Here is a 22,882-nt window from a genome sequence, read left to right on the forward strand (position 1 = left end):
GTCCATACTCATCTACTTACGTCCTTTGCCGGTAATCTGCAGGTTGCGCGCCTGCCGCGCGTTCTTCTTGCCAGTGACGGACGAGAGGGGAACGTACGCATAGGGGCTCATGCCGTTCTTTTGCACGTCGCCCTGGGCGCGGCGCGCACGGAACTCTTGGCCGACGGCCTGCCTCTTGGCCTTGGGGCGCTTCGAGGGTGCGGGGGCGGACGACGGGTCCTCGTCCTCGTCCATGCGCTCGTTCGCACGCGTGCGCTTCGTGTTCTTGTTGAACTTGACCACACCGCCACGGCCATGGGTAAAGCCGTCGACGCCCATGCTCTTTTCGAGGTAGGCACGGCCGGCGCCAATGTCATCCTGGACCGGCGCCTGGTCGTCGTCCGCCGCCTTCTTTTCCTCGAAACGCAGGCGGCCGTCGTCGGCCACGTCGACCTTGCTCGCCTCCTCGCCGGGGTGGCGCTCTTTGCGGCGCCGCTCGTGGCCGCGCACGGCCGTCGCGCCGCGGTCGAGCAGGTCGAGCGGCGTGTCGTTGTCCTCGACAAGGTACGACTCCTCCTCGCGGTTGCGGCGGCGGTCGGGGCGGCCACGGTCGGGGCGGCCGCGGCCGCGGCTGCGCGCAGGCGCCTCCTCCTCGTCGTCCGACTCGGACTCGGACGCGGAGCCGTACAGCGCCTCTTCGAACGCGTCCATCGAGCCGGCACCGGTTGCGGGCTGGAAGGAGTCCGTGCCAATGTCCTCGCCTTGCGCGCTCTTCTTGCGCTTCGCACGCTCCTTGCGCTTGCGGATATTGGTAATGAGGCGCTTGTTGTCCTCGTCGACATGGCGCTCGACGGCCGGCACGCCAAAGCGGCGGATCAGGCGCTCAATCATGTGGCGGACACGTCCTTTAAAGTGGTTCTTGTGCACAATCTGCACACCGATCAGCGCAGGCACAAGCTGCGCGAGGCTGCGCGCGATACGCGGCGTGTCCAGCACGACGATCGACACCTTGGAAAAACCGAGCGCGCTCTTGATAATCTCGCGGTTCGTGCTCTCGAGGTAGACGACCATGGTGCTCAGCAGCTCGTCGAGCGTCTCGGCAGGGAGTTGGGTGTGGAACTCGTACAAGAGGCGCGCAAGCGCCGTGATCGACGCACTAATCATGCGCGGCGACGCACCGGCGAGGCCAGCAGCGACCATCATGATGTACTCGTTCGCCGACGCATCGACCTCGCCATCGGGGCGGCGCAGGCGGCCGCCTTGGTCCATGCGGTGGCCGATCGCGACAAGAAGCGCGTACGCGGCCTCGCGCGCACGCTGGTTCGCCTCTTTTGTGCCGAGCACCGCCTCGGGCACGATTGCACCGAGAATGTGCAGCTCGCCCTCGGCAATCTGCGGCGCAAGGGCGTCGAGGAGCAGCAGGCGGTCGCGCACCGCGCCGGGCTGCACGGCCTCGGTGTGCTTGCCGAGGCGCACAAGGAGCGCGGCTGCACCGCCCGACACGCTGTCGCTCTTGCCGGCGTGGCGCAGGACCGTGGCGCTGTCCGCGCCTGCAATCAGGCGCGCCAAGACGCGGTACACCTTCTTTTGGAGGCCGCCGTCGGTGACCGAGAGCAGCGCATCGCTGCTCACTAGGTCGTACAGCGCAGTGGCGTTCGCGCCACGCACAAACGGCACGAGTGCAATGAGCAGGTCGAGCATCGTGTGCGGCAGCGGCGGCACGTACCGTGGCGAATTGGGCTCCGGCGCGCCGGGCTGCACGCCGGGCGTGTAGTCCTGTAGCGACTGCTCCAGCATCTGCGCGACCTTAGCAAAGGTCTGCGCGAGGCTCTCGGCGTCGAGGATGCCGAGATACGTGCTGATGCACTCCATCACGTAGCCGCGCGCCTGCGCAGGCAGCTCGGCAAGTAGGTTAAAGAGCGCCGCAAGCAGCGTGCCGGACATGGCCTGCAGGTGCGCCAGAAAGCGCTTGCCTGCCGCCTGGTCCACGCCAAACTGGCGCGTGAGCTGCGCAGGCGGCGCAGTGGACGCGGCGAGCGCAGTGCTGCGCTGCACCAGCAGCTCGAGGCCCTTGAGCACGCTCGGACGCAGCGCGCTCTGCGTGCGGAGCACGTTCAGCAAGAGCTCGAGGAACTGCGGCGTGAGCGCGGTGTCGACGTCGCGTGCCAGCTCGCAGTACGCCGGGAAGCACGCCCAGATCTGGTCGATGAGCGCCTCAAACACCTTGGCCTCGACGGGCTTGGCGCCGTTCGTCTCGCACGCCACACGGAGCTCAAAGAGCGCCTCGCTCAGCGGGACAAGCTCTGTGACAAAGTGGCCGAGGTTCGTGTTGGTAATGTGCTCACGGAGCAGCGGGAGGAGCCACGCACGGCCTGTGCCTTTGGTATTCGGCCGTTTGTTTTCGTCGAGCAGCAACAGCGGCAGGCGCGCGAGGAACGCCTCCGGGCCGCACGCCTCGATCGCGGCGCCGAGCACGAGATCCGCCTCGGGGCGCGCGTCAAAGCCTTTTTGCGAGCGCAGCACCGCCACATCCTCGACGAGGTCCATCGTCAGGCTCTCGGCGGCGGGCATCGCACCGGGCGCGGGCGCGTACCGCAGACGCGACACGAGGCCCGCGAGCACCGCAAGGATATCCGCGCGGCTATGGCCGTAGTGCAATGCGTGGCGGCCGAGCGCGTCCTTGAGCGAGGCAATGAGCTTGGCAAACGGCGCCTTTTTAGACGTCTGCGCCTCGAGCACCGCCGCGTCGGGAATGCAGTAGCGCAGGAGGGCAAGCATGGCGTTGCGTGCGGCCGTGCGCACCTCTTGTGCATTGCGGCTTGCGTCCGACTTGGCCGAGAGACCAAGCGCGAGGATATCGTCCCACGCCTGGGGCACGAGGCGCCACGCCTCGCTCCCGTCACCGAGGCGCGCATAGGCGACCATGCAAGCCTCCAGCAGCGCAAAGTACGACGGCAGCGTCTGCACGTCGGTGTGGGGCGGCACAATGTCGGGGTTGCGCAGCGCCGCCACCGTCTCTTGCAGCATGGCCGCGTCCGGCGCCGCCTTTTGTTCGGCGGCCGGTGCATTGAGTGCCGCTACATGAGCGCGAGCCGAGTCGGCACTGGCGGTGTGTGTCGCGAACAGCGACGAGAACACGTCAAAGACGGCAACCGTCAGGAACGGGTTCTGCAGCGACGGCAAATGCAACAGCTCCTTGACCAGCGGCGCGGCGCACTTTGGGGGAATGTCCTGTGCAATCATCTTGAGGAGCGCACACACCCAGATACCGGTGCTCGCCGAGCCCTCTGCAGCGTGCTGCTGGCGGAGGGCCGCAGCGGACATGGCGTGCTTCGCCTTGCCCGCCTTCTTGTCAAACTCTGGCGCGGCGTTCGCCGGCTTGGTATGGGAGAGGCCACGCGCCGCGGCGACGCTCGCGAGGACGCTCGCGGCCCACTGCACGGTGCGCACCGCGTACGGGTGCGCTCCCTTCCATTGCGGCAGTGCCAGGGCGTGGCTCACAAGCTCGTGTGCACGGCGGCGGACCTTGGGCCGTGCGTCGACGCAGAGCTGCAGGACGAGGTCCCATACTGTGCGCCACGTCGCATCGTTCTCCAGCATGGCGCGGTCCGAGGCAGGAACCGCGTCCAGGAATACCTCGATGCACCCCAGTGCGGCGCGCAGGCGAGCGTTGGCATTTTCGCCGCCGTGCGGATCGCCCAGCGGCTGTGCGACCGCGGCGAGGAGCGCGTTGCTCTTGGCGCGCACGACGCCCTGCGCCACAAACGGCAGAATCACCGACAAGAGGTACACCGACGAGGCATACACCGGGCTCTTGTCGTCGTCGTTCGCAGCGAGCAAGCTTTCGAGGGCCAAAAAGTACTGCGTCGGCCCCGCCTCATCGCCGCGCTCGGCGAGCGTCGCCTCGATCGCAACTAGGAGCTGGGCCGGAGCCTTTTGATTCTCGAGTTTCGAGTCTTTGAGGTGGCGCAAGCGCCCGAGCGCGTCGGCGAGGCCGGCGCGCCGCTCTCCCTCGTTCGCCTCCATCGACGTTGCCAAAAAAAAGTTTCGGCTGCACGTGACCGAGTCCGTGCCAAGACGCGGCAGTGTCATGCGTTTTGGCATGCACCACGACGAGGGGGCCGCGACCCTCGTGCGGCGTGCCGCCAGCAACGATGCGACAGCATATGGGATGTCTTACCTTGGTGCACACGAGCTTAGCGCGCCATCGGAACGTTATGTCTACATCTTGTGGATCGTCTTGGCCTGTCTCGGTCTATTTTTAGGTTTCGAGCACTTTGTGGGCCTCACCGATCGCACGATCGCGGGTGCGGTCTGGTCCAAGTGGTCGACGGCGAACCATGTGACGCGTATCTTGCGCGATCCGCGTGGCGATCCGCGAAAGTCGGCATCACCCGGCGTGTTTCGGCGAGGCGTGCATTTTCTGCGCCGTCACGCGTTTCTGTCGTTCGATCTGGGTCGCCTGACGGCGATGTTTGTCATCTTTTTGCCGGTGGTGTGCCTGACGCTGATCGGCGCAGACTATATCGATCCGAAGCGGGGGGTGTTTGATACCTCCGCGCCGGTGCGCCGCATGATGCAGTGGGGCATCGGGGAGAACCCGGCGGTGATGACCGAGCGGCCGAACGCCACGCTGCCGTACCACACCTGGTGGACGATCGGCAGCCGCGCAGGCGATCTCTCGAACGCGCTTACGCCCCTCGTGGTGATCTTTGCTTTGAAGCAGGCGCCATTTGCGCTCATGTCCATGCCGTACTTTGGCAGTCTCTCGGTCCATGCGCTCGCGTTCCTGCACAAGTGGGGCGGGGGGCTGTTGTGGCTCTATGCGACGATCCACACGGTCGCGTGGTGCATTCAGATCGGGACGGACAAGAGCCGCAAGCCGGACATTTGGTCGCACCTCTTGGTCGTGCCCCGCTTCCGCTGGGCGATCGTTGCATACATCTTTCTCACAGGCCTCGTTACCCTGTCGATCGAGCCGATCCGGCGGCACTACTACGAGGCGTTCTACGTGGCACACGTCGTGTGCGTGTTTGGCTTTCTTATCGCGACCTGGGCGCACCATCCGCAGCTGGGCTGGTGGATGCTCGCGGCGCTCTTGCTGTGGATGCTTGAGCGGCTCACGCGCATCGTGCGTGTGATGTGGATCAACTACAGCGAGAAGCCGGCGTCGCTCAAGCAGGCGCCCGCACATATGCCGCTGGATACACAGCCCGAGCGCAAGGAAGAGCCGATGCGCTCGGGTCTGTACAGCACGAGCGGCCTCGAGGCGTCGCACGCGGACCTCCCGCGCTATCCCTCGCAGCCGTACGACATGTCGAGTGCGGGCGCCTCGCGCGTCGACCTCGGCTGGGAGCACGGCTCGCAGGTTGAGGGCTCCTTTCACAAGGATGCTGCGCACGACTGGAACGATTCGGGGGACGTTGCGATGCACCCGCTCTCGATGCAGAGCAACCTTTCGCTCGCGCGCCCGGCCACGCCGCGGCACGTTGCACCGCCCGCGATTCCCGCGGCGCTTGCCGCGCCTTTTCGTCCCGTCGTCTCGCGCGACCTGCGCATGCAGCTGTTTCCGGGCTACGCATTTATCCAGCCGTTGTCGGGGCAGATGATGCGCCTGGTGCTGCGCACCGCCTCGCCGATCCGGTGGCGGCCAGGCCAGTGGCTGTACCTGCAGCTCCCAAGCCTGTCGTGGTTCCAGAGCCACCCGTTCACGATCGCCAGCTCGTTTACCAAGAAGAAGAACGACAAGTACGGCGTCGATCCGGACTTGAACGACGTCGACCAGCTCGTCCTGCTGCTGATTCGCGCACGCGGCGGCCTTACGCGGCGCCTCTGGGACCACGTCGAACAATCTTGTCGCTCTGCCGAGCCGCAGCAAGAGTCGCTCGCGGCGTCGACCGCCTTCCCGGTCCTCGGCCAAGGGCAGGTCAAGTCAGAAGTCAAGGGCGCGTTTATGCGCGCGATTGTCGACGGGCCGTTTGGCAGCAGCGACCGCATCGACTGGGGCGCATACGCCTCGGCGGTGATCGTGTGCGGCGGCTCGGGCGTGTCGTTTGGTATCTCGGTGTTGGATCACTTGTGCCGCCAGATTGCGCGCGCGCTGCGCGGCGAACAGGTGCGGGGCATGTACGGACGGCCGTTCCACCTGCGCCGCGTTTGCTTTGTGTGGATCATGCGCGAGTTTGCGCACCTGCAGTGGGCCGCAAGCGCGATCCGCCTGTGCCTCGAACTGCTCCCTCCGCAGAATTTGACGGTGCAGATCTACGTCACGCACGTCAACCAAAAGCTCGTGCTGCCGCAGGATCCAGGGATGTCGCCTGCGCAGTCGCCGCAAATGGCAGACGCAGCGACGCCGGACGCGCCGCCGGTGCTTGCGCTTGACGTCAACGCGCCGCCGGCGGCCCCGGCGGTGCTCACGCACGAGTCGGACCTCGGCGATTTGGCGCTGAACGAGGGCGAGCTTACACAGTTCTCGCCTGAAGAAGACGCGCCGCTCTCGGCGATGGACCGCTCGATGAACGACTACATTATGCGCGAGGGCAAGATGCGCCGCGCCAAGACGCGGCACAAGTCGATGCGGCGCCCTCGGCGTGGCCCCTCGCCGCCGTCGCGCAAAAACACCGACGACCCGTCCGCGGGCTTTGCCGAGCAGCATGCCACGGCCCAGGCCGGCGTCGATCTCGGCCGCCGGCGCCCCATTGCCGCCCCGGGCTCGCTCACGGCCGCGGCGAACCAGGCGCTGCTCAGCGAGCCCTGGTCGCAGACGCCGGCCATGACGCCCGGCACCGGCCCGGGGACGCCTATCTACCCCAGTGGCTCGGTGACGCCGATGCGCCCAATGAGCCCCCCGGCGGCGGTGTCGGGCAGCCCCGGCGTAATGAGCCCCGCACCGATGGTGTCGAGTGCGGACGACTACTTTTCCATGTCGCCGCACGCCCCGGGCGTGCCGGGTACCAATACCTATCCCCCCCCGTCGACGGACGAAGGGCACACGATCGACATGACGGGTTCGTACCAAGAGCCCCGGGCGCTGGCAAACCTCGACGCGAACGAGATTTCCGACTTTGACGTCATGGCCGAGCTGACGCGCGCCGGCTACCCCAAGCTCGATGCGCTGATCCACGACGAGATGGAGCACGCGGGTGGCCGCACGCTCACCGCTGCGTGCGGCCCGGCCGGCCTCCTTGCGCTGATCCGGTCGATCGTCGCGAAGCAGATCAGTGTTCACAAGGTGTGGCAGGGCGATCTTCGCGGCCATGCGAATGTGTATACCGAGTCTTACGATTCATGATACCTCTGGGACATTTGTTCACCACTTTGTTTAAGTAGCACCCCTTATTCTATGACCACATCATAAAATTGTCGCACCATGAGATTGAGCATGCTGCCAAAGAACAGCGCGACAAACGTCGAGTAGAACAGGATGATGTTGTACGGCATCGAAAAGTCGGGCACCGCAATGTCCAGCAGGCTCGGCGCCGCGTAAATGCGCTCGCTCTGCACCGCGTGCACCGGCGCTTGGCGGTGCACATAGGCCCACGGCCGCCCGTGCACCACCGGCACAAAGAGCGCAGGCGGCAGATCTATGCCGCGGTGAGGATCGGGCACGTGTTCGTCATAGTGCAGCACGCGCTTGGCGATCACATAGGTGACCGTGAGCGTGCTTGCGGCGGGCACGCGCAGTGTCAGCTCCACTGCGCCGGTCTTGTTGCGCAGCTGCGACGGCTGGTAGTGCGCGTGCGCGACAAACGGCGTGTCAAAGTCGTCCCGATAGCGCACCGTCTCGTCGTCGTCCTGCGCATTCTGCACAAGCGACGTGTGCAGCGTGTGCATCAGCGGCGCGACGACCCACGGCAGCTGGTCGTAGTATTGTACGTACACCGTCTCGGTCGGCAGGTCGTTGTGCAGCGTGAGGCGCACGAGGTTCTTTTCCTGGCCGTAGCCAAGCACCTGACGACTCGCCTGCAGCGGCGCGCGCCGCAAAAAGGGGCCAGCGCGGTCCGCGTGGAAGGCGAGCGAGAAAGGCGCGCGTGTGGTATCATAGACGTGCTCGTCCGTGCGCACCGTATAAGGATTGTGCCATTCGTCATCCTCGTCGTCGTCCACAACGCGGCCGACAGGCGTCACAGAGGCCTTGTGCGGCACGACGAGCCGCACCGCGCTCGTGTCGGCTACCGGGCATGCCTTGTCGATGCCGCGCGAAAAGAGCGTATCGAGCGTCCAGTGGTGCCCGGTGTGCTCGATCGAGGGGGGGCGCATCACGACTTCCACGCCGAGCACCACCGTGTAGCCCGACGCAGTGCGGCGCACACGCGCCGAGATGCTGTGAAACTCTGACTTGAGAATCGTATGGGGCTGTACGAGGCTCGCGAGGCCCGCGCCGCCCTTGCACGGGAGGAGCTTAAGGAGCGGCGTGATATTTTCCGTGCACACCGACTCGCTCGGCAAATAGGCGTGAAGCATCGACGCGTTTGCCGGCGCGTCGCTCCACGCGTACATTGCTGGTACCTCGACCGAGGTCGCCTCGTCAATCGCGTCGAGCGACGCGCAAAACGTCCCTGCGAGCGCCGAGGTGAGGCGCCGCCAGCGCGTTGCGAGTGGCATGCTGTGCTCCTTGCCGAAGCTTGCCCAGACCTCGGCGCCGCTTGCGGCCGACTGGCTGCCCGCCTGTGCACCCCATGCGCCGTACTGCCAGCGTCCAGCTGTGAGCGAGAGCTGGAACGCGTCGACGTCGAGCGACGCGACGGGCTGCAGCAGGCCCCGGGGCAGGAGCCGGAAATGGTGCAGCGATGCGTCGTCCGAGTGCAGCGCAAACGAGAAGGCAGCATGCACGCGCCCTCCCGGCAGCGTGCGCAGGTCGAGCGTCTCGTTGAACGTCTCTCCCGCGACGCACGCGACAAGCGCGCCGAGCAGGGCACAGACGCCGAAGCGCATGGTGGAAGGGTATCGACGGCCACGTGGCCCTACAACACTACGAAGCCACACCAATGACCTGGGGTAAGCAACACGAGAGAAACGTACATTCATGTGCAGCGGCATCGTTGGGTACATCGCAGCAGGCCTGTACTTGAGGTACATGGACGGCTTGAGCGTGCCGTCAAACTCGTACAGCTGCAGCTTGTACGACGGCTGGCCGTAGTGCAGGTACGTCGTGATATCGAATCCTTTCATTTCCTCTTTTCTGCTGTTAGAGCGGCGACGTACTGTCCGTAGTATCCGACCTGGTCGTTCTTGCGCTCACACGGACTCGACACCTGCTGGCGGCCGTCGGGGCCGTATGGCTCGAGGATAATCCGGTTGTCGTTGAGGATCGTATAGTTTCCGTGCTGCCAAATCAGCTGCGACTGGTAACAGCCAGGACCGAGGTCTGGATGAGAGGGGAAAAGACGTACCGGTAAGCACAGAGTACTGATACAGGAGCTGCTCCCAGTATCCTGTCGTCGACCCCGGCGACGAGGACTTGAAACTGTATGACTGCCCCGAGTTCTGGGGGATATTGAACGAGATATTCACAAGGTTAAAGTATTTCTGCGTGAGATACGCAACAACGCACCTGTCCTGTCTCGACGGCGCCAGTGCCCGTCGACCAGGTACCGTCCAGGGACGTGTCCATCACAGGAGGGTTGGGCACCTTGAGCTTTTGGCAATGCACCGTAGCCGCCGAAAAGAGCGCCGCGGCAATGTACACCCCTACAGAGGATATCCGCATAGTGGACAGAGGCGTGGAATGGAGCGGACAGCGGCACAAGCGTCTGTGCTCGCCAAGAAGTTGGTCTCTGGTAAACAGCCCCTGCGCCAATCACATGTGGCTATGCAAATCGGGGTCACGGAACTCCGCGTAACACATTTTGGCACTCGAACCACACGTGATCGGAGGCGAGGGCGGCGCTCAGGCCGCCCTGAACGAAGAGCTGCGTCGGAGCGCTGCGGCGCGCCGCTCGTGGCCGGACGAGCGACGTGCGTACGTGCCGACGGTTAATAGTGGAAGTAGGCAGGTGCATGCGCGAGACTCGCTCAGGGGTATCATTTGCAGGAGGCGCAGCGTCGGCCTCTTCATCGACCTCCTCCATCGCTTCTTCCTCCTCAGGAGGCGGCGCATCCTCGAGCGGCACATGCCAATGCGGTCGCGGCGTCCATCCTGGTGCGCGCAGCGTGCGCGGTGCATGGAGGAGGATACGTGTAGGTCCAATAGGCACAGATCGTTCCTGCATTGCTTCGTGCATCATGCAATGGCGCACGAGCTTGCGCTCAAGGAGCGCTGCGACCTTTTTGCGCTGCGTCTCGGCAGCCGGCGAGTCGGACGCGTGCGAGGGAGCGGGAGCGAGCACGTCCTCGAGCGACCACACCCACACCGCCTTGGCAAAGTGGAGCGACGCGCCGTGCACCACGGCGAGGTGCACGAGGTGCGGCGCGTCGTTCTGTATCGAGGCAAATGCGCCGTAAAGCTGTGCCTCGAGCTGCGTACTCGCATGCACGAGCTCGACGATCGCGCGCAGGCGCGCGTCGCGGATCCCCCGCGGCACGTCGCCAGGCACCGCCCCATTGACTGCATAGGATACTGCCGGTACAAGCACTTCGGCGTCCTCCCCTTGCTCGTCCAGCGCGTAGCGCGCGTGCAACGCGAGTGTATCGAGCGGCCTGCGTAAGCAACACGACGTACTCTGGCACTTGACCCGCGGCCCACAGCGCGTATCGCACGGCAGCGTGCGCAAACAGCGACAGAACCTTTATGAGATGCCCTGATGCCTGCTCGCCCCGCGCCTCGCGCTCCCACTGCGCCTGCAGCACGCCCTGCACCTCCAGCGCAGGGGCCCTCGCCATGCGGAAGCAACCCGGCGCGTTGGTCACGTGACCTTCGCGCCAGCGCGGCCGAGCCGTCCGAGCGGGCGTCCAGACGACGGTGACGGTGCGGCGCCTGAACGTCGTGTCGCCAGCATGCAGATGCTGACCAAGGTATGTGCACTCTCTGACGCAGTTTGAGTCGAAATCGAATCGGGTCAAGGGCATTGCGTTCCACCCGAAGCTTCCGCTGCTGGCCGCGTCGCTGCACAATGGCTCGATCCAGCTGTGGAACTACCAGACGGGCACCATCTACGATCGCCTCGAGGAGCACGAGGGCCCGGTGCGTGGCGTGAGCTTCCACCCCACGCAGCCGCTGCTTGTGAGTGGTGGTGACGACTACAAGGTCAAGGTGTGGAACCACAAGACGGGCAAGGTCCTCTTTACCCTGCACGGGCACCTCGACTATGTGCGCACTGTCTACTTCCACCACGAGCACCCGTGGATCATCAGTGCATCGGATGACCAGACGATCCGTATCTGGAACTGGCAGAGCCGCACGTGTATCGCGATCCTCACCGGCCACAACCACTATGTGATGTGCGCGCAGTTCCACCCCCACGAAGACCTGATCGTGTCGGCGTCCATGGACCAGACCGTGCGTGTATGGGACTTTTCCGCGCTCAAGCAAAAGTCGACCACCGCACAGCCCATGTCGCTCGACGAGCAGATCGCGCGCGCGAACAGCGCGCAGATGGACCTGTTTGGCAATATGGACGTCATTGTCAAGTACGTCCTCGAGGGCCACGACCGCGGCGTGAACTGGGCCACTTTCCACCCCGCGCTGCCGCTCATCGTGTCCGCGAGCGACGACCGCCAAGTCAAGCTCTGGCGTATGTCCGAGACCAAGGCGTGGGAAGTCGATACGTGCCGCGGCCACTACAACAATGTGTCGGCGGCGCTCTTTCATCCCCACAGCGAGCTGATTCTGTCGGCTTCGGAGGACAAGACGATTCGAGTGTGGGACATGGGCAAGCGCACGGCTGTGCAGACCTTCCGCCGCGAGCACGACCGCTTCTGGGTGCTGACGTCGCACCCCCGTGTGAACCTCTTTGCGGCGGGCCACGACAGCGGTTTGATCGTCTTTAAGCTCGAGCGCGAGCGCCCGCCGTTTGCGCTGCACAACAATGTCCTGTACTATGTGCGCAACAAGCAAGTGCGCACGCTCGACTTTGCCTCTGGCAAGGACCAGGCGGTGCTGAGCATCAAGCGCCTCGGCAACCAGTACGTGCAGCCCCGCGCGCTGAGCTTCAACCCTGCCGAGCGCTCGGTGATTGTCACGTCGACGAGCGGCGACAGCGGCGTGTTTGACATTGCGCCCCTGCCGCATACCCCCCCGGCGGAGCTGCAGGAATCCGGCTCGGTTGGCAAGCGTGGTCAAGGTGCGAGTGCGCTGTTTGTCGCGCGCAACCGCTTTGCGGTGCTCCTCAAGCCGACACACTCGGTCGAGATCCGCGATCTGTCGAACAATGTCGTCAAGACGGTCACCCTTCCCGACGAGGTCCAGGACATTTTCCCGGGCGGCACGTCGCACATTGTCTTTAGCACCCCGACGTCGGTCGCGCTCTTTGACACGCAGCAGCAGACCGTCACGGCTGAGCTGCCGAGTGCCGCGGTGAAGTACGTCGTCTGGTCTCCGGATGGCTCGATGGCCGCGCTGCTCAGCAAGCACACCATCACTCTGACGAACAAGACCTTTACCACTTCCCACGTCCTCCACGAAACGATCCGTATCAAGAGTGCGGCGTGGGACGCGAGCGGCGTCTTGCTGTACAGCACGCTCAACCATATCAAGTATGCGCTTCCCCAGGGCGATACCGGCATTATCAAGACGCTCGAGCAGCCCGTGTACCTCACGCGCGCTAACGGGCCGGTTGTCAACTGCCTCGACCGCCAGGCGTGCCCGCGGACGATCCAGATCGACCCGACCGAGTACCGTTTCAAGCTCGCGCTGCTCCAGGAGCGCTATGACGAGGTGCTGAGCATCATCAAGACCTCGCGCTTGGTCGGCCAGTCGATCATTGCGTACCTGCAAAAGAAGGGCTACCCCGAGATCGCTTTGCACTTTGTGCAGGACAAGACCACGCGCTTCGACCTCGCGGTCGAGTGCGGCAACCTCGACGTGGCGCTCGAGACGGCCGAGGCGATCAACGTGCCCGAGATCTGGGCGCGCCTGGGAGAGACGGCACTGAAGCTCGGCGACCACCGCATCGTCGAGCGCGCCTACCAAAAGAACAAGGACTTTGACCAGCTCTCCTTCCTCTACCTCATTACCGGCAACACGGAGAAGCTCAGCAAGATGGCGACGATCGCCGAGCGCCGCGGCAATGCCCAGAGCATGTACCACAATGCGATCTATGCCGACGACGCCGCGACGCAGGCACGCGTGCTTAGCGGCGCCGGCCTCGACGCGCTTGCGTTTATCGCTGCGCAGAACGCAGGCGACGCCGCGCTCGCCGCCGAGATCGCAGAAAGCGCGGGCATCGACAGCGCAACGGCCTCGGCGGCGCTCGCGACGAGCGCGCCGGACGCGCCGGGCCTGCCTCCGGTCGTCACCGAGAGCTTCCAGCTGAACTGGCCGCTGGTCGACACGCAGGAGAACTACTTTGACCAGATCCTCGCGGCGAACGCCGACGGCGGCGTGATCTTTGAGGACAATGCGGTGGATGCGCCGGCCCACGACCTCGACTCGTGGCTCGACGGCGACGCGCTCCACGACGCGGAAGAAGAGCTCGCTGAAGACGCCGCGGCGCTCGACATTGGCGACGCGGACGAGGCCTGGGACCTCGACGAGTCAACCGTCGCGCCGGCCGAAGAGGAGCTCGGCCAGCACATTGCGCCGCTCGTCGACGCGCACGCCCTCGAGGGCTTTGCGCCAGGTAGTGCCGAGAGCGAGCACTGGCTGCGCAACTCGCCTGTCGCCGCGGACCTCGCTGCGGCTGGTGCGTTTGATACGGCGCTGCAGCTGCTCAGCCGCCAGGCGGGCATCGTGGCCTTTGCGCCGCTGCGCCCGCTCCTCTGGCGTGCGTACGCGTGTGCGCGGGCGGTTGTGCCGGGTGCGCCGGGCGCCCCGCCGCTTGTCCTGCACCTGCGTCGCAACAACGAGGCGAGCGAAGGCGAGCTAAGCCGTGTGCTCCCCGCAACGCCGCTCTCGGTGTCGTACCTGCGCTCGCACGAGCTGCAGGAGGCGTACAAGGCCGTGAGCGGCAACAAGCTGCCCGAGGCCGAGGTGCTTTTCCGCTCGCTCCTGCACCAGCTCGTACTGACGCCTGCCGCGAGCGATGCCGAGGCGAGCGAGATTGCGCAGCTCATTAGCCAGTGCCGCGAGTACCTCGTCGGCATTGCGATCGAGCTCGAGCGCCGTGCGCTCGCCGCTGCTGAGCCGGACAATGTCGCGCGCAACGTCGAGCTTGCGGCGCTCTTTACGCATGTGCAGATGCAGCCGCAGCACCAGATGCTCGCGCTGCGTATCGCCATGATGGAGGCACGCCGCGTCGGCAACCTCGCGATGGCCGGCCACTTTGCGCGCCGCCTGATTGAGCTGCAGCCTCCGGCCAAGGTCGTGCAGGTCGCGCAGCAGATCCTCGCACTCAGCGACCGCCAGCCGCGCGATGCGGTGCCGGTGCCGGGCTACTCGACGCACGAGGCAGTGTACGTCGTGTGTGCGGGCAGCCATACGTTGATTCCGAACGGCGGTGCAGGTGCGATTGAGGACCCGCTTACGGGTGCCAAGTACCTGCCCGAGTATGCGGGATCCCTGTGCACCGTGAGCCAGATCAGCGAGGTCGGCCGGCTTGCGACGGGTCTCCGGAGTGTCGCGTAGGGGATGTAGAGACGTAGATACTCGACATTGAGAAGAGGAGAATGGGAAATGGGCCTGGCGAAGGGCCGTCGGGAGTGGCGGGAGCATAGACCATCAGCAAAATACTGTGACATGGGCAGGCCGTGATGGCTACGATGACATTATGATAGACAAGGATAAGACTGGATCGCATAGGCTATCGCAGACGATTCAGTACTATGCTCTGATGCGCTTGGCTGTCTGCCAGCCACACGACGTAAGGCGTACGGGACACTTGCCCGAGAGGTACGCAAGCCAAACTCAAGTACCCGGAAGCCAAGTCGCAAGACACGGTCGATAATGACAACCACAATACACAGTTTCACTAGTACGCCGCACTAGATCACCACGCCAACACGCCATACCAAGGCAAGATCCACCAGTCCTGCTCTACAGCTCTCTACAGTCGCTGTTCTGCTCCTCCTTCCCCATTATTCCCTGCATCAGCCTGCTCAACACGTCATTGCTGTCAGACACGCCTTTTAAAGCGGTACCATTGGCATCCGCACCTAGTTCATAGGCTCCTGTTAGGTGCCTCACTTGTGGATTTGATCCTCCAGCATTGGTATTACGTACATGTATGGACACTTGGTCATCCCCGGATCATGGGGCAGCGATACGCCGGCCCTCCTGACGATGGTTTTACAGCCCAAGTTACTCTCGCCGGCGCCCGAGGGCCGCTGCAAACGCAGCAGCACACACCGCACCCCGAAGCGTACGCTGCCCAGACGCCGGCAAAGAGCGACTTTGCGCACGCGCGCCGGAAAAGCAAAAACCACGTGACAGAACTTCGCAACCGACCATGGGCAGCTCTGGAGCGACGCGGCTCTCGCGCCTGCTGCAGCGCACGCGCGTGAGCACGTACGACCCTACGGTGCCGCGTGTGTACACTGCGCCTACCGCGCATGCCGCGCGCGGCGACTGGGGCCTGAAGCGCCCGATGCCGTCGTCGTGGCACGCGGCGCCGGACGCCCCGGCCCCCCAGCCCTTCCAAGGCGCCCTGCGCTATGCCACGGTGCAGCGCCTCGACACCCAGCAGGGCCTGACCGATTGGCGCGAGAGCGAGCGTGATCCCCTGTTCCGTGCGCGCTGGCACGAGGCGGGTGCGCGGCTCAGCGACCGCTCGAAGCGCGACGGCCTCTCGAGCGCCGTCGGCGAGGAGGAGACGAGCGCCGCGCAGGGCCTGCGCCCCCGCATCCTTTACGACGAGGCGACGCGCACCGATGATAAGCCCGCGCACGTCGTCTGGGGCACGAACCACGCCAAGTTCACCACCACCCCCGACCTGCTGCCGAACTACAATGCAATGTCCGAGCGCGAGTTCCAAAAGTTCCTGCACAATGTCCGGCGCCAGCGCTCCAAGTTCCGTGCGGCGCTGGGCGCCGAGCGCCGTGCTGCTGCCGAGCACGCCGTGCTCGAGCAGCTCGCACGCAAAAAGGCCAAGGACAACGGCCCGGCGGTCGTGAGCGAGGAGGAGTACGCGGAGGCGTGCAAGGACGTCGAGACACCGGATGTTGACCTCTGGGACGAGGCGCGCCTTCCCCATGCGCCGCAGAGCGCCGCGTCCTTCTTCAAGACGTCGGCACAGACGCGCGCCGATGCGCCCAGGAGCCATACGCTGACGACGCCCGCGCATGCCGCGGCGATGCATCCCCTGCACGGCCTGCAGTACTCGCAGCCGGACAGTGTGTACACGCACCTCCTCGCGGAGCCCGTGCAGGGCCATGCGGTGAGCCGCGTCGAGGACGCGCGCCGCAGCCGCTACTTTGTCGGCGCCGACGCCGGCCTGGCCGTCGCGGCCGGTGGCCACGTCGCGCACCTCCCCCTGCAGCACCGCCAGGGCCTCGATGTGGTGGACTACACGCGTGCGAACGCGTCGCGCGGCGCAGGCTACTTCCGTGTGCTGCACGCGTACCTCGACCTGCACGCGACGCCCCACGCGACGCGCCGTACGCCGCCAAACGTCGCTGCGACCGAGCCGGCGCTCGGCTACGTGCGTTCGCAGCTCATGGCGCTGCGCCGCCCCGCGAATGCGCCGCTGCCCGGCACGCGCGCATGGATCGATGGCCCTGCGGCGGATGCGCGGTCGTCCAGCGCTGCGCGCAGCGAGTCCGGCTCGCTCTTTGGTGCGCTGGCGCGCAATGGCCGTGCCCCCGCGCCCCCCCGCGGTGGCGGCAAGCGCCAGCGTTTCCAGAAGCGGAAACGGGATACGCCGTCGACGCACAAGGACGTGCAGATGCTCGACAATATCAAAAACCTACTTTCGCCGCAATAGTGGGGGAGTTATAGAGCACTTAGTTCTTCTTGTTCTTGAGAGCCATCTCCACCGCAGCGTAGCCCCAGTCGTGGCCGTGGTTGTGGCCGGCCTTGCCCTTGCGGCCGATGCCCGCGCGCTCGAGGCCCTGGTCATCGTTGAGGACGGTGAGCACACCAAGGATGACGGGCTTCTTCAGCTCGAGGCCGAGGCGCATGAGGCCGTGCAGGGCGCTGTCGCAGATGTACTCAAAGTGCATCGTCGAGCCCTTGATCACGCAGCCGATCGAGATCACCGCATCCACGGGCTGCTTGTCAAACATGCTGCTATTAGTTTTGCGACGTACATCTGCGTGCCGACAGGCAGCTCCCAAGTGCCGGGCACCGAATCGATAAAGATGTTCTCGTCCTTGACGCCGGCCTTGGCGAGGGTCTCGAGCGCGCCGCTGACGAGCGCATCGATCACCTCCTTGTTCCAGCGCGCATGCACGATGCCAATCTTGACATTCTCAGCGCCGGGGAACGACGTGGGCGCAGCAGCGGGTCCTTTGATCGTAGCGTTGGACATGATAATCGGATGGAGATCTTCGCACGGAGCTTGGCGGCGGGTGGGTTGCTGACTCAGCAGTGATTACGCTTCGCGCTTTTTCCCGAACGATGGCTGCTCGTGTGCCGTGGGTAGGACAGAAACGCCTGAGTACCCCACGCCTCTTGCCGAGTTTCGTTGCGAGTCGTTCGATGACGGGTTTCCGTTCACCGAGCCGCGCTGCTGCTCGTGTTAATAACATTGCGCACCACATGGCCGCGCCGCCGAGCCGCGCCGCCTCGAGCCAAGCACCGCTCCAGCAGCACATGGACGGTCTCGTGCAGCTCCTGGGCGAGGGCACGCTGCGTGTCATCCAGCTCAACCGCCCCAAGGCGCTGAATGCCATGAACGAAGAGATGGTCGTCGAGTTCGGCAAGGCGTTGGAAGTACGTACCCCCGGCTGACCCAGGTGATCGCTGCTTCGCCCAACACGGCCACCGTCGTGTTCCGCGGCGTGGGCCGCGGCCTCTGCGCGGGCGGCGACGTGATGGCGATCGTCGACGCGATGAACAAGCCCACGGTCGAGGAACGCAACAAGTCCACCTCCTTTTTCCAGCAAGAGCTCCAGCAAGATTACCGTGTGGCGAACTTTGAGAAGACTACGTCGCAGAGCGGCCGCCCGAAATACTACATCGCGATGTTGGACGGCATCTCCATGGGCGGCGGTATCGGCCTGTCCGCCCACGCTCCTTTCCGCGTCGTGTCCGAGCGCACGATGTTCGCGATGCCCGAGGTGGCGATTGGCTACTTCCCGGACGTCGGCTTGACGCACACCTTTGCGCGCCTTGACGGCAACACCGGCATGTACCTGGCACTCACGGGTGAGCGCCTGAACGGCGCCGACACGTACCTGCTCGGCATCGGTACGCACTACATTCGCTCGAACCTGCTCGAGGAGCTCACGCACCGCCTCGGCACCCTCCCGCTCGAGTCGGTGAACAGCGGCGAGGTGGTCGACAAGGTGCTCAACGAATACGCCTCGGATCCTTTTGCGCCGGACGCCGAGAACGGCGCGGAGCTCGCCAAGAACTCGGTGTTCTTCGGCGACCGCCGCATCGCCATCGACTTTGCGTTCGGCCTCGAGAGCGTGGAGCAGATCGTCGCGGCGCTCGACGATATCGCCAACGTCCGCCAGGACTCGTACACGCTCAAGCAGCTCGCGCAGCGCGGCCTCACCACCATCTCGCCCGAAGTCCAGGCGTTTGCCAAGACCACGGCTGAGACGCTGCGCATGCGCTCGCCGCGCGCGCTCAAGGTCACCTTCCGCGCGGTGCAACGCGCGGCCAAGATGACGCTCACCGAATGCTTCCACGAGAACATGCGCCTCGGCACCGTCTTTTGCGACATGACCGTCGGCCGCGACTTTTACACGGGCGTGAAGCACACGCTCGAAAAGGACCCGGCCACGGGCAAGCGCCGCACAGGCCGCGCCAACTGGCAGCCGGCCACGCTCGAAGAGGTCGACGAGAAGCAGCTCGAGACGCTCTTCTTTGGCGACCTCGACGCGGCGCACAAGGCCGGCCTCACGCTCCAGGTACCCAAGCTTGGCATCCCGGCGCTGCAGAACACCCGCGAGTACCGCAAGGCACGCGACGCCGAGCTCCGGGGTGTGGGACCGCTGCACTGGGACCAGAAATACAACCGTTTCGCCCTGCCCAGCGAGGCGGAGATCGCAGCACTCGTCGAGGGCAGCCACCCGGCGGCGGGCTCGTACGTACTTGAGCCGCAGGAGATCATCGAGGTCATGTCCCGCCACAAGCACGACAAGCCCGCGCTGAAGCTCAAGCTCCACGACTGGCTCCAGCGCCGCGCTGCCGCCGAGAAGAAGTAGAGTCGATAGCCTCCACATTTTCTCCATGCTGCGCTGGGCGGCGGTCGCGGTGAGGCCCAAGCGCCAAGCGCGCGCGCTGCACACGCTGGCCCCAAGCCTGTCCAAGCTCGTGCACGATGCAGAGGCATCGGCCAAGAAAGACGCGGCGCTCGACCAGCCGGTCCAGGCCGATGCTTGGGTCGCGACCATGCGCCGCCAAAAAACACGCACGTTCCTCGAGCTGACCGATGGCACGATGGGCGGCGGCGCGACGCTGCAGGCGATGCTCGTGGGTGATGCGCCGGGCATGGCGCCGGGCATTGCCGTGCACCTCCAGGGGCGCATGAAGGCGGGGCGGGGTAAAAAGCAGAGCCAGCAAGTCGAGATGCACGTCGACGCATACGATATCCTCGCCGAGAGCGAGCTCGCGACCTACCCCCTCGCGCACCTCATGCACCGTGCCGAGAGCGGCGATGCCGTGCACGCTCAGGCGGCCGACATTGTGCGCCGCGAGTCGCATTTCAAAGCGCGTACCGCCCACTACGGTGCCTTGTCGCGGACGCGCGCACGGATGGAGCGCGCGATGGATGCGTGGTTCGCCAAGGAGGACTTTACCAAAATGTACCCCCCGATCCTCACCTCGTCCGACTGCGAGGGCGGCGGCGAGATCTTTCGTGTGGTCTCGGACACGGACGTGAACCCGACCAAAGCGACGACGCCGGAAAGCCTCACGGCGTTTTGGTCGGGCAGCGGCGCGTACCTGAGTGTCTCGGCACAGCTGCACCTCGAGGCATACGCGCTCGGCCTCTCGCGCGTCTACTGCCTGTGCCCCGCGTTCCGCGCCGAGGGCTCGGCGACCAATCGGCACCTCGCCGAGTTCTGGATGATGGAGGCGGAGCTGTGCTGGGTCCCGAAAGGGCCGCAAGGCCTCGAGATGGTCATGCAGGGCCTCGAAGAGACGACCAAAATGATGGTCCGCGCCGCCGTCGGCCTCGATGGAAACGACCGCCAGGCGGAGCGCGCCAAGCACGACATGGACCTCCTCCTGAACGAGGACAGCGCAGCGGTGCTGCACAAGCAGGCCGGGCTCGATACGCAGTGGCCGCGTATCACCTATACCGACGCAGTGGCCAAGCTGCGTGCGCACACGGCGCAGGAGCCGGGTGCGTTTGAAGAGGAGGCCGTATGGGGCAACTCGCTGCGTTCCGAGCACGAGCGGTGGCTCGCTGCCGAGGCCGGCACGCCCCTCTTTGTCACCGACTACCCCACCGGCCTCAAGCCGTTTTACATGCGCAAGAACGAAACGCCGGTGCGCCTCACCGATGCGCTGGCGCCGGGATGCGATGGCAAAGAGGGGGTGACCGTAGCGTGCTTCGACCTGCTCGTGCCGCAGATCGGCGAGCTGGCCGGCGGCAGCCTGCGCGAAGAGCGTGAAGACGTTCTGCGTGTGCGGATGCAAGAGCACGGGATGGACCCCGATGCGAGCTCCTTTGCGTGGTACACCAAGGACCTGCGGCGCTACGGCGGCGCGCCGCACGGTGGCTACGGACTCGGGATGGAGCGCCTGCTGAGCTGGGTGACGCATATCGACAATGTGCGTGATATTGTGGGCTTCCCCCGTGTCAAAGGGCCGCTGCGCTACTGATCGTCATCGCCGTGGATCGCCGAGGCGAGTTGGTCGGTCCACTCCTTGGCAAACTCGGCGATATTATGTCCCGACCCAATCTCCACGACGTCCGCTGGAATCATGTTGGACGAGTAGGTGGGCTGCGACTGCGACGCTTGCGCCGGCGACGTAATCACCCGAAGCGGCACTGGGAGCATGCGGTCGCGCCGCCCCGCCTCGGCGGCCTCGTCGAGCTCGTCAAAGGTCCATAGCAGGGGATCCGTGCGGGGAAGGTAGGGGTTCACGTCGATCACAAAGTAGTTTTCGAGGTGGCGCGTAAAGTACACGTCGACGACGAGATCGTCGAGCTTGATTTCTTCCTGGACCTTGTCGATGCACTCGTCCACGAGCTCAAGAATGCGGTCCTGCGTCTCCTTGTCCTGCAAGTGCTCGTAAAAGGTCACGTCGCGTTGGCACACGCCAATGATATCGCCAGCGCGGAGAAAGATACGGAACTCGTGCGAGCGCGGCATCTCGAACCACTTCTTCAGCACGAGCTCGACGCGGGGCTCGGGGAGGTGCTTTGCCTGGCAGGCCGTGCGCAGCTCCTGGAGCTGCTCGAGGTCCTTCATCGCAAAGTCGGAGGACTTGAGCAAGAGATAGACATCATTAGGCGTTTGGCACCGCACTGTGTTCCCCGGCAGGATCCATGCCGAATCCAGCGGGCCGCTCCAGTTGAGCTTGGGAAAGACAGGGCCGTATTTGTCGAGGACCTCGAAAAGCTTTGCGTTGAGCGCCGGAAACTGTGGCTCGTCGTCTTCGTCGTCGCTATCATCAGAGAGCACTTCGCGAGCTTCCGCCTGGACGTTGCGGCGTGCGGGCTTCTGCGACGGATCGCGCCAGTCGTTGGCATCCGACAGCACGACGGCGTCTTCGTCGAGCCATGCCAGGAATTCCGGCTGGATCGACTCAATGTCGAGGATTGTTGACTTGGGCGCATGCTTGCGCAGCTTGGGATACCAGCTCCCGTACTGCGTTGCGAGCAGTGCCTCGGTCGCATCCGTGAGCGGTGGGCCGTGCTCGGCGCTTGGGCCGCCTTCGTCAGCCACCGGCATCGTTGTGGAGAGAATTGGCCCAATTTCCTCCACGTCTCCCGACGATGTCGCATGTGGTCGAGCCGTTGAACGCGCCGTCGACCTGTACGTTGAGAAGCTAACGCAGACCGCGACTCGCGCGCACGTAACACGGTGCACGAGCAGCAGCTCGCTGTGGCCAACAGTGCGACGCTCTATGTCGGAAACCTCTCGTTCTATACCACCGAGGAGCAGATGTACGAGCTCTTTGCGCGCGTCACCCACGTCGCGGGCGGAGGAGGAATCAAGCGTATCATTATGGGCCTCGACCGGAATACCAAGACGCCGTGTGGCTTTGCTTTTGTCGAGTATGTAGCGTCGCTCACCCAGATTTTATACGCACGAAGAAGCGGTCGACTGCATGCGTTTCGTCTCGGGCACCAAGCTCGACGAGCGTGTTATCCGCTGTGACCTCGACCCTGGCTACCGGGACGGGCGGCAATACGGCCGCGGGCGGTCCGGTGGACAGGTCCGTGACGAGTACCGCCAGGAGTACGATGCCGGTCGCGGCGGATGGGGCCACAACCGCCTCCGCGAAGAGGAGGAGCGCAAGCGCCAGGAGGCCATGGCCAAGGAGCGCGAGCGCCGCGAGCGCCGCGAGGACGTCTACCGCGAGAACGAGCGCGACGCGGATGCGCACACCGCGCCGACCGGTGCCGACGCGCAGTACTACGAGACGGAGCGTATGGAGCGTGCCGGTCCTTCGGACGAGCCTGCGACGGCGAAGCGTGCGCTGGACGAGGACGAGGACGAGGCACAGAAAGCGCCGCGGACCGACGATGCATAGACTGTGCAAGGCAATTTTTTAGACTAGCCATATCTATACAACATGGCG

The 22,882-nt window shown here is 64.9% G+C and overlaps 11 protein-coding genes across 11 annotated transcripts; 6 read left to right on the forward strand and 5 right to left on the reverse strand.

The window, feature by feature from the left end:
- Positions 1-12: 12 nt before the first annotated feature.
- On the reverse strand, positions 13-4,005 carry RRP12 (pre-rRNA processing protein; the record flags this gene model as incomplete). The annotated part of the gene is made up of 1 exon (XM_060266944.1): positions 13-4,005. The coding sequence occupies one exon, from the start codon at positions 4,003-4,005 to the stop codon at positions 13-15; it is 3,993 nt and encodes a 1,330-aa protein (XP_060122927.1).
- A 445-nt stretch (positions 4,006-4,450) lies between these two features.
- Positions 4,451-7,270, forward strand: MJAP1_003013 (uncharacterized protein; the record flags this gene model as incomplete). Its single annotated transcript, XM_060266945.1, has 1 exon — positions 4,451-7,270. One exon carries the CDS (start codon positions 4,451-4,453, stop codon positions 7,268-7,270), a length of 2,820 nt encoding a protein of 939 aa, XP_060122928.1.
- A 44-nt stretch (positions 7,271-7,314) lies between these two features.
- On the reverse strand, positions 7,315-8,913 carry GPI16 (Subunit of the glycosylphosphatidylinositol transamidase complex-like protein; the record flags this gene model as incomplete). The annotated part of the gene is made up of 1 exon (XM_060266946.1): positions 7,315-8,913. One exon carries the CDS (start codon positions 8,911-8,913, stop codon positions 7,315-7,317), a length of 1,599 nt encoding a protein of 532 aa, XP_060122929.1.
- A 37-nt stretch (positions 8,914-8,950) lies between these two features.
- Positions 8,951-10,800, reverse strand: MJAP1_003015 (uncharacterized protein; the record flags this gene model as incomplete). The annotated part of the gene is made up of 8 exons (XM_060266947.1): positions 8,951-8,971; positions 9,001-9,163; positions 9,184-9,346; positions 9,372-9,507; positions 9,533-9,669; positions 9,953-10,079; positions 10,218-10,617; positions 10,640-10,800. 8 exons carry the CDS (start codon positions 10,798-10,800, stop codon positions 8,951-8,953), a joined length of 1,308 nt encoding a protein of 435 aa, XP_060122930.1.
- A 114-nt stretch (positions 10,801-10,914) lies between these two features.
- Positions 10,915-14,641, forward strand: MJAP1_003016 (uncharacterized protein; the record flags this gene model as incomplete). Its single annotated transcript, XM_060266948.1, has 2 exons — positions 10,915-10,932; positions 10,955-14,641. 2 exons carry the CDS (start codon positions 10,915-10,917, stop codon positions 14,639-14,641), a joined length of 3,705 nt encoding a protein of 1,234 aa, XP_060122931.1.
- An 820-nt stretch (positions 14,642-15,461) lies between these two features.
- On the forward strand, positions 15,462-16,934 carry MJAP1_003017 (uncharacterized protein; the record flags this gene model as incomplete). Its single annotated transcript, XM_060266949.1, has 1 exon — positions 15,462-16,934. One exon carries the CDS (start codon positions 15,462-15,464, stop codon positions 16,932-16,934), a length of 1,473 nt encoding a protein of 490 aa, XP_060122932.1.
- Positions 16,935-16,953: 19 nt separating this feature from the next.
- On the reverse strand, positions 16,954-17,480 carry RIB4 (6,7-dimethyl-8-ribityllumazine synthase; the record flags this gene model as incomplete). Its single annotated transcript, XM_060266950.1, has 2 exons — positions 16,954-17,236; positions 17,260-17,480. The coding sequence occupies 2 exons, from the start codon at positions 17,478-17,480 to the stop codon at positions 16,954-16,956; spliced, it is 504 nt and encodes a 167-aa protein (XP_060122933.1).
- A 230-nt stretch (positions 17,481-17,710) lies between these two features.
- Positions 17,711-19,329, forward strand: EHD3 (3-hydroxyisobutyryl-CoA hydrolase; the record flags this gene model as incomplete). The annotated part of the gene is made up of 2 exons (XM_060266951.1): positions 17,711-17,884; positions 17,908-19,329. The coding sequence occupies 2 exons, from the start codon at positions 17,711-17,713 to the stop codon at positions 19,327-19,329; spliced, it is 1,596 nt and encodes a 531-aa protein (XP_060122934.1).
- Positions 19,330-19,354: 25 nt separating this feature from the next.
- On the forward strand, positions 19,355-20,953 carry SLM5_1 (asparagine--tRNA ligase; the record flags this gene model as incomplete). Its single annotated transcript, XM_060266952.1, has 1 exon — positions 19,355-20,953. The coding sequence occupies one exon, from the start codon at positions 19,355-19,357 to the stop codon at positions 20,951-20,953; it is 1,599 nt and encodes a 532-aa protein (XP_060122935.1).
- Positions 20,954-21,016: 63 nt separating this feature from the next.
- Positions 21,017-22,029, reverse strand: MJAP1_003021 (uncharacterized protein; the record flags this gene model as incomplete). The annotated part of the gene is made up of 2 exons (XM_060266953.1): positions 21,017-21,047; positions 21,104-22,029. 2 exons carry the CDS (start codon positions 22,027-22,029, stop codon positions 21,017-21,019), a joined length of 957 nt encoding a protein of 318 aa, XP_060122936.1.
- A 44-nt stretch (positions 22,030-22,073) lies between these two features.
- On the forward strand, positions 22,074-22,834 carry CBC2 (nuclear cap binding complex subunit; the record flags this gene model as incomplete). The annotated part of the gene is made up of 3 exons (XM_060266954.1): positions 22,074-22,113; positions 22,136-22,355; positions 22,378-22,834. The coding sequence occupies 3 exons, from the start codon at positions 22,074-22,076 to the stop codon at positions 22,832-22,834; spliced, it is 717 nt and encodes a 238-aa protein (XP_060122937.1).
- Positions 22,835-22,882: the final 48 nt, after the last annotated feature.

This window comes from Malassezia japonica, chromosome 5, assembly GCF_029542785.1.
Source record: "Malassezia japonica chromosome 5, complete sequence".
Lineage (NCBI taxonomy): Eukaryota > Fungi > Basidiomycota > Malasseziomycetes > Malasseziales > Malasseziaceae > Malassezia > Malassezia japonica.